Genomic DNA, 8,478 nt, shown 5'->3' on the forward strand with positions numbered 1-8,478 from the left:
AGCTCGAAGGCGGCAGCAAGGATGTTTACGAAGCCATGCAGAGGTGGCACAACCGTTCCTTGGGCCACCGGCTGTACGACGCCTTCACCGTAGCTGGCCTCCGCGTCGAGGCCATCGAACCCGGCCGCCTTCTCTGCTCCTTCATGGTCCCTCCTCGCCTCACGTCGGTACGTAGTCCTAGCCACGGCCGTGCTCACGGGAGTACTGTATGCAGGAGCGTTGAACTGAAAATCGTCTATACCTGTGTGTGCTTGTACGTCCGACGCAATCGAAGAGCGCCAGCAACCGTATGCATGGAGGCGCGGTGGCGTCGCTGGTGGACCTGGTGGGCTCTGCGGTAATCTTCACGGGCGGCTCGCCGGTGACAGGCGTCTCGCTGGATATCACCGTCTCCTACCTGGGCGCCGCCCATGCAAACGTACGATACGAGTATATGTCTTCCAGCGTTTCATGTATATACTCCCTCCGTAAATTAATATAAGAGCGTTTAGATCACTGTTACAGTGGAAGTACTATATAATCTTCCTTGTGAGTTGGGACTTGGGACTAACAAACGGAGGCATGCTGCACCGATATCCATGTAGGAGGAGATCGAGGTGGAGGCCCGGGTCCTCGGCATCGGCGACAAGACGGGGTGCGTAACCGTGGAGGTGAGGAGGAAGGACACCGGCCAGGTGCTCGCGCACGGCCGCCACACCAAGTATCTCGCCAACGTCTCCAGTAAACTGTGAGGGTCCTTCCCATCCTGGAAGAGCTGCAGTGTATAGAACGGTTGTCTTTGCTGGCCACCGATCTTGATATTCTACCGAGCACGGAATATTCCATGCATCGATCCATCATTCATGTTTGCTTTGAGATTCGTGTTGCTTTTCTTGTTATCAAAATTTATCTCATTTCAAAATGTTTTGTTTGCTTTTTCTTGTTTCAACGTGTATCATCATGTTTCATTGTGTGTCAATAAAAATGAATGCACTTATCAGCTTTGCTGATACACGATGACACACAATAAAATATTAAGATTCATTTTGGAACGAGGTAAATCAGCCACGGACGATTAATCCATGCTCGGGATACCCCCATGCGCGGTACAATAATAAAAGTCATTCTAGCTACCGTGTGTATGGATCCACCATATGTGATTACTTTGACGGTAGAATTTCTCATATGTTGATGCAATGTACTCTCTCCGTTTCTAAATATAAGTTTTTTTAAAGATTTCAATATAGACTACATACGGATGTATATAAATATATTTTAGAATGTACATTCACTCATTTTGCTCCGTATGTAGTCCATATTGAAATATCTAAAAAAACTTATATTTAGGAACAAAAGGAGTACAACAAAGTAAGTATGTGAGTATAAGTATGTATGTATGTGTGTGTGCGCGCGGGGGCACACACTAATAAATAAAGGACATGACACTAATAAATAAAGGACATGACTCGACCGCGAACGACTAATGTATAATGTGTCGCAGTGATCCACCCCAGCATGGAGTCTGATCAGACAGTGAGCAGCGCGTCGCGCGGCAAACTGCTTTGCCGTTATATGCGCTACAATTTTGGTGAATAAAAGAGTGTGGTGTAAAAAGAGGACTATATGGCATGGAGAGCAACTCATCTACATTTTTTTCCTACCGGGCAAACACCCCTTTCCATTAATCACATCAACGGAAATATTCGAGTACATGACAGTTCAGACTAAGCAAGGAACTGAACTAGGGATAAGGGGAAAAAAAATAAAAAATTTATACTTGATAATAGTCTTACTCCTGTCTATTAAGAATAGTTACACGTAGACAAGAAAATGTCCTCCTCTCGCGTCGCCCCCGCGGGCGACCGAGAGCACAAACCCTAGCCACGGGCTAATCCTACCCCTCCTCCCGTCTGCCTCCCCTGCCACCGCGGCACGCGCCCCCGGGCGAAGCCCTGGTTGCGTCGGCGGCGGCGGGCACCTCCTCCCCTTCGTTCGTAGTGGAAGCTGGCGTGGGACAGCTTGGTTGCACATAGGCGTCGTGTTTGAGTGGGGCCGGCGGCGCGGCGGTAGGCACGGATGGTGGCGGCGTTCGCTAGGGCGCGAGCCGTTGTGACATGGGTGTGGCTTGCTCTGCGGTGGCTGCGTGCAGGATTGTTCTGGTGGAGGGGTGTTGCGTCAGGCGCTTCCGGATCTAGGGACTTGGTCTTGGCGGGCGGCGCGGGGGGCTTGTGCCGACCAGGCGTCGTTGTTGTTGCTGCATAGGTCGTGGAAGGGACGGGAGCCCTCCCGCTGGATCTGATGCGGATCCGGGTGGTGGCTCCTTCCTGGCGGGGTGGCGCTGCTCAGGGCTCCCTGCGCGGCATTGGGGTGGCACTGTTGTTATTATTGGGCAGCAGTGAGGTCCGTGGCGCGTTCTGGTGTGGGTCCGAGTTGGGCTTGATGTCACTGCCATGCCGTTGGTGGATCAGCGCCAATGGCCATGGGTATGGCGGCATTCAAGCTAGCCTAGGTCTAGGCTAGAGGGCTTGGGCCGGGGCTTTGCTTAGCGGTAGCCGTCGGTAGCCATTGGGTTGTGGCCCCCCAGTCCACCGGAACTGTTTGGGGACATAGGTGTGGGCGCTCCTACGGTGGAGTCGTCGAGCTAGATCCGATGGCTGATGCCAGACTAGGGATGGAAGGAGTGCCTTTCACTCCTACTACCATGGCTAGCGCATTGTGATGTCGATAGTTGGTGCTGGCTCAAGCCATGGATGCCGGGGAGGCGACCCCGGATGGCGGTCCGCATGGGTGGCTCTTCGGCAGGCACCATGGCGGCGGTGGTAACTATCCCTCTTGGTCGTTTGGGCGTTGAGGGGGTAGTAGCGGGTGGCCTAGGCTCGCTTTCTGTCGGTGACAGTGGCGGCGCCCAGATCCAGAGCTGGAGGTTTGTGCTCATCACGATTGTTTTGGATAGCTCATGGTGGCACGGCTGAGCTACCGAGCGAAAGCTCCACGCTTTGGCGACGATGGCGATGACACCCGTGGGTGCCGCTATCTTCTTGAGGACATCGTCGTGGTTTCTTCTCTTCGTTCCAGGGTTCCGGATGAAAACCCTTGTCCGTCTCGGACTCGGCAGCGGCGTGGCTTCACTCCGTGTACACTTATGAGGGCGTTGTCATGGAACTTAGGTGATTTAGGGTGTGTTGTGGCTTGGTGTTCAGGCCTATCTATGTTAGCTTCCGGCAACGTAGTCGTGTAGGAAGGACTACAGCCGACCGCGCCGCCGCGTCCGTGATGACGCACAAGTATATGGGATCAATTGTAGTACTTCTGATAAGTAAGAGTGTCCAACCCAACGAGGAGCCACTACTAGGGAAAAGCTTATACATGAAACTTATCAGTAGCGCGTGTTAGAACGAGGCACTACTGCTGTTGGAAATATGCCCTAGAGGCAATAATAAATGGTTATTATTATATTTCTTTGTTCATGATAATTGTCTATTATTCATGCTATAATTGTATTGTCCGGAAATGGTAATACATGTGTGAATACATAGACCACAACGTGTCCCTAGTAAGCCTCTAGTTGACTAGCTCGTTGATCAACAGATAGTCATGGTTTCCTGACTATGGACATTGGATGTCATTGATAACGGGATCACATCATGGAGAATGATGTGATGGACAAGACCCAATCCTAAGCATAGCATAAAAGATCGTGTAGTTTCGTTTGCTAGAGCTTTTCCAATGTCAAGTATCTTTTCCTTAGACCATGAGATCGTGCAACTCCCGGATACCGTAGGAGTGCTTTGGGTGTGCCAAACGTCACAACGTAACTGGGTGACTATAAAGGTGCACTACGGGTATCTCCGAAAGTGTCTGTTGGGTTGGCACGGATCGAGACTGGGATTTGTCACTCCGTGTGACGGAGAGGTATCTCTGGGCCCACTCGGTAATGCATCATCATAATGAGCTCAATGTGACTAAGGCGTTAGTCACGGGATCATGCATTGCGGTACGAGTAAAGAGACTTGCCGGTAACGAGATTGAACAAGGTATTGGGATACCGACGATCGAATCTCGGGCAAGTAACATACCGATTGACAAAGGGAATTGCATACGGATTGATTGAATCCTCGACACCGTGGTTCATCCGATGAGATCATCGTGGAACATGTGGGAGCCAACATGGGTATCCAGATCCCGCTGTTGGTTATTGACCGGAGAGGCGTCTCGGTCATGTCTGCATGTCTCCCGAACCCGTAGGGTCTACACACTTAAGGTCCGGTGACGCTAGGGTTGTAGAGATATATGTATGCGGAAACCCGAAGGTTGTTCGGAGTCCCGGATGAGATCCCGGACGTCACGAGAGGTTCCGGAATGGTCCGGTGGTGAAGAATTATATATAGGAAGTCCAGTTTCGGCCACCGGGAAAGTTTCGGGGGTTACCGGTATTGTACCGGGACCACCGGAAGGGTCCCGGGGGTCCACCGGGTGGGGCCACCTATCCCGGAGGGCCCCGTGGGCTGAAAGTGGAAGGGAACCAGCCCTTAGTGGGCTGGGGCGCCCCCTTGGGCCTCCCCCCATGCGCCTAGGGTTGGGAACCCTAGGGGGGGGGGGAGTTCCCCCCTTGCCTTGGGGGGCAAGGCAACCCCTTCCCCCCTTGTGGCCGCCGCCCCCCCTTGAGATCCCATCTCTTGGGTCCGGCGCCCCCCAGGGGGCCTATATAAAGGGGGGGGGGGAGGGAGGGCAGCAACCTACAGCCTTGGGCGCCTCCCTCCTCCCCTGCAACACCTCTCTCTCTCTCTCGCAGAAGCTCGGCGAAGCCCTGCAGGAGACCCGCTACATCAACCACCATGCCGTCGTGCTGCTGGATCTCCATCAACCTCTCCTTCCCCCTTGCTGGATCAAGAAGGAGGAGACGTCGCTGCACCGTACGTGTGTTGAACGCGGAGGTGCCGTCCGTTCGGCACTCGGTCATCGGTGATTTGGATCACGGCGAGTACGACTCCGTCATCCACGTTCATTGGAACGCTTCCGCTCGCGATCTACAAGGGTATGTAGATGCACTCCCTTCCCCTCGTTGCTAGTATACCCCATAGATGCATCTTGGTGAATGTAGGAAAATTTTAAAATTATGCTACGATTCCCAACAACTGCTACTTAGCAGTAGTGAGCGGACACAAGGGGTGCTACTGATAATTAGATAGCAGTAGCGCGTCTCCAGCAAAACACACTACTACTATAATTGCCACACTATTGCCGATAGGCTAGGTATAGTAGTAGCGACCTTCTAGCAGATGTGCTACTTCTAAGTATGTAGTAGTAGCGCTTTTTTAGGGGAGGGGGCTACTGCTAAGTTTGAACCATGCCACATGGCGGGCCCCACATAGCAGTAGCGCGTTTAGCGGGAGGGCGCTACTACTACTGATTTTAGCAGCAGCGCTTGTTCCCAACCCACGCTGCTGCTAAAATTAAACCAAATAAATGACATAAAATAAACCAAAAATAAAAAGAAAATAAAATGAAAAACAAATAAAAAGTAAATGAAATAGAAAAAGGAGAAAGGAAAAAATGTAAAGAAAAATAAAAGAAAAAGAAAATAAAGGAGAAAGGCATAACAGTAGCGCGTGTTTCCAACCTGCGCTATAGCTATCAGTAAGCAGCAGTACCGTGTTTACGCCAACCGGTGCTATAGCTAAGTTAGCGATAGCGCTGATTCGTTACCTGCGCTACTGCTAAGTCTGACTTAGCCCTGCGCGGGCGTCCGTCCTTCCCTCAATTCCCCATTCTCTTCATCCCTCACAGTCGTCCCTCCTTCCGCTACTGCCACCGTCTACAACATCCCTCGTCGCCGCTGCTCCCTTGCCGTCTCTTGCCGCCATCGCCCCGGGAGCCACCAGATCCGCATGCCCTCGATGCCACCGGAGCCGCCCTCGCCGTGACCGGAGCCACCCTCGACGCCTTGATACGTCTCCAACGTATCTACTTTTTCTCACATTTTTCCTCTTGTTTTGGACTCTAATTTGCATGATTTGAATGAAACTAACCCCGGACTGATGTTGTTTTCAGCAGAACTACCATGGTGTTGTTTTTATTGAGAAATAAAAGTTCTCGGAATAGAACGAGACTTTGCGAGGATTTTTTATATCAATAATAAGAATTTCTGGAGCCAAGACCCACGAGAGAGGGGCCCCTGGGTGGGCACAACCCACCAGGGTGCGCCCCCCTCTCCTGGCGCGCCCAGGTGGGTTGTACCCACCTGGTGGCCTCGCTGACGACCCCCCTAATACTATAAATTCACATTATTCCAGAAAAAAATCAGGGAGAAAGAATTATCGCGTTCCACGAGACGGAGCCGCCGCCAAGCCCTGTTCTTCCTCGGGAGGGCAGATCTGGAGTCCGTTTGGGGCTCCGGAGAGGGGGATCTTCGTTCTTCGTCATCACCAACCAATCTCCATCACCAATTCCATGATGCTCCCCACCGGGAGTGAGTAATTCCTTCGTAGGCTCGCTGGTCGTTGAGGAGTTGGATGAGATTCATCATGTAATCGAGTTAGTTTTGTTAGGGCCTGATCCCTATTATCCACTATGTTCTTAGATTGATGTTGCTATGACTTTGCTATGCTTAATGCTTGTCACTTTGGGCCCGGGTGCCATGAACTCAGGTCTGAACCGTTTATGAATTCATCATTATATCCATGTTTTAGATCCGATCTTGCAAGTTATAGTCACCTACTACGTGTTATGATCCGTCAACCCCGGAGTGACAACAACCGGGCCCACTCCCGGTGATGACCGTAGTTTGAGGAGTTCATGTATTCACTATGCGTTAATGCTTTGTTCCGGTTCTCTATTAAAAGGAGGCCTTAATATCCCTTAGTTGCCAATATGGACCCCGCTGCCACGGGAGGGTAGGACAAAAGATGTCATGCAAGTTCTTTTAATAAAGCACGTATGACTATTTACGGAATACATGCCTACATTATATCGATGAACTGGAGCTAGTGTTGTATCGCCCTAGGATATAACTGTCTCATGATGAATATCATCCAACAAGTCACCGATCCAATGCCTATGAATTTCTCTTATAATGTTTCTGCTAAGTTACTACTGCTATCATCACTGTTACACTTGCTACAAAATTACTGCTATCACTGTTACTATTACCATTGCTGCTGTTACTATTATCAGAACTATCAAACTACTTTGCTACTGATTACTTGCTTCAGATAATTAATCTCCAGGTGTGGTTGAATTGACAACTCAGCTGCTAATACCTTCAAATATTCTTTGGCTCCCCTTGTGTCGAATCTATAAATTTGGGTTGAATACTCTACCCTCGAAAACTGTTGCGATCCCCTATACTTGTGGGTTATCAAGACCTTTTTCTGGCGCCGTTGCCGGGGAGCATAGCAATATTTGTTGAGTCACTTGGGATTATTACCATATTATCACTATGAAGAATCTGAAGGATCCAAAGACTAAGATATATCCCTCAAACACGAGGGGAGGTAAGGAACTGCCATCTAGTTCTGCTTTAGATTCACCTTCTGTTATGAGTAAACTTGCAACACCACCACATGCTATCAATTCTGATATGACGCAAGTTATTGATGATGCTACTTCTCCTATGGATAATTATTATGATGATGCTAGTACCTTGCTTGATAATGATGATGTGCCACTTGGTGAATTTCTTGATGAACACATTGCTAGAGTAATACAACATGATGTTGTTGAATCTGATGATGAGCTTGAAACTGAAACTCCTGAAACACCTGCTAGAACTAGCCTTGATAGATATGAATTGCCCAAGGTACCGGAAGGTTATGTTATGAGTGAAGAAACAACTAGAGAGATTCTTGCTTGCAATGATAGAGATGATCTAGAGAAATTATTATGCAAGTATAAAGAAAAATCTCTGAATGCTAGAATGAAATGTGATCCTAAGTTTGCTACTTCTCCTATCTTTATTGCTGACAAGAATTATGAATTCTCTGTCGACCCAGAGTTAATTACTTTGGTTGAATCTGATCCTTTCCATGGTTATGAAACTGAAACTCTTGTGGCACATCTTACTAAGTTGAATGACATAGCCACCCTTTTTACTCAGGATGAGAAAACTCGCTATTACTTTATTCTCAAATTATTTCCTTTCTCATTAAAGGGTGATGCTAAAGCTTGGTACAATACTCTTGCTCCTGGTTGTGTGCGTAGTCCCCAGGATATGATTTACTACTTCTCTGAAAAATATTTTCCTGCTCATAAGAAACAAGCTGCCTTGCAGGAAATATTTAACTTTGTGCAAACTAAAGAAGAGAGTCTCCCACAAGCTTGGGGGAGGCTTTGCTAGTTACTTAATGCTTTGCCTGATCATCCTCTTAAGAAAAATGAAATACTTGATATCTTCTATAATGGACTAACCGACGCTTCTAGGGACTTCCTAGATAGTTGTGCTGGTTATGTTTTCAGGGAACGGACTATTGCTCAAGCTGAAGAATTATGTCGGTGGAAACG

The 8,478-nt window shown here is 49.0% G+C and overlaps 1 protein-coding gene across 1 annotated transcript; it reads left to right on the top strand.

The window, feature by feature from the left end:
• Positions 1-923, top strand: LOC123125479 (acyl-coenzyme A thioesterase 13-like). The gene is made up of 3 exons (XM_044545961.1): positions 1-167; positions 275-418; positions 585-923. Exons 1-3 carry the CDS (start codon positions 36-38, stop codon positions 729-731), a joined length of 423 nt encoding a protein of 140 aa, XP_044401896.1. The 5' UTR covers positions 1-35; the 3' UTR covers positions 732-923.
• Positions 924-8,478: the final 7,555 nt, after the last annotated feature.

Source organism: Triticum aestivum, chromosome 5D (assembly GCF_018294505.1).
Source record: "Triticum aestivum cultivar Chinese Spring chromosome 5D, IWGSC CS RefSeq v2.1, whole genome shotgun sequence".
Classification (NCBI taxonomy): Eukaryota; Viridiplantae; Streptophyta; class Magnoliopsida; order Poales; family Poaceae; genus Triticum; species Triticum aestivum.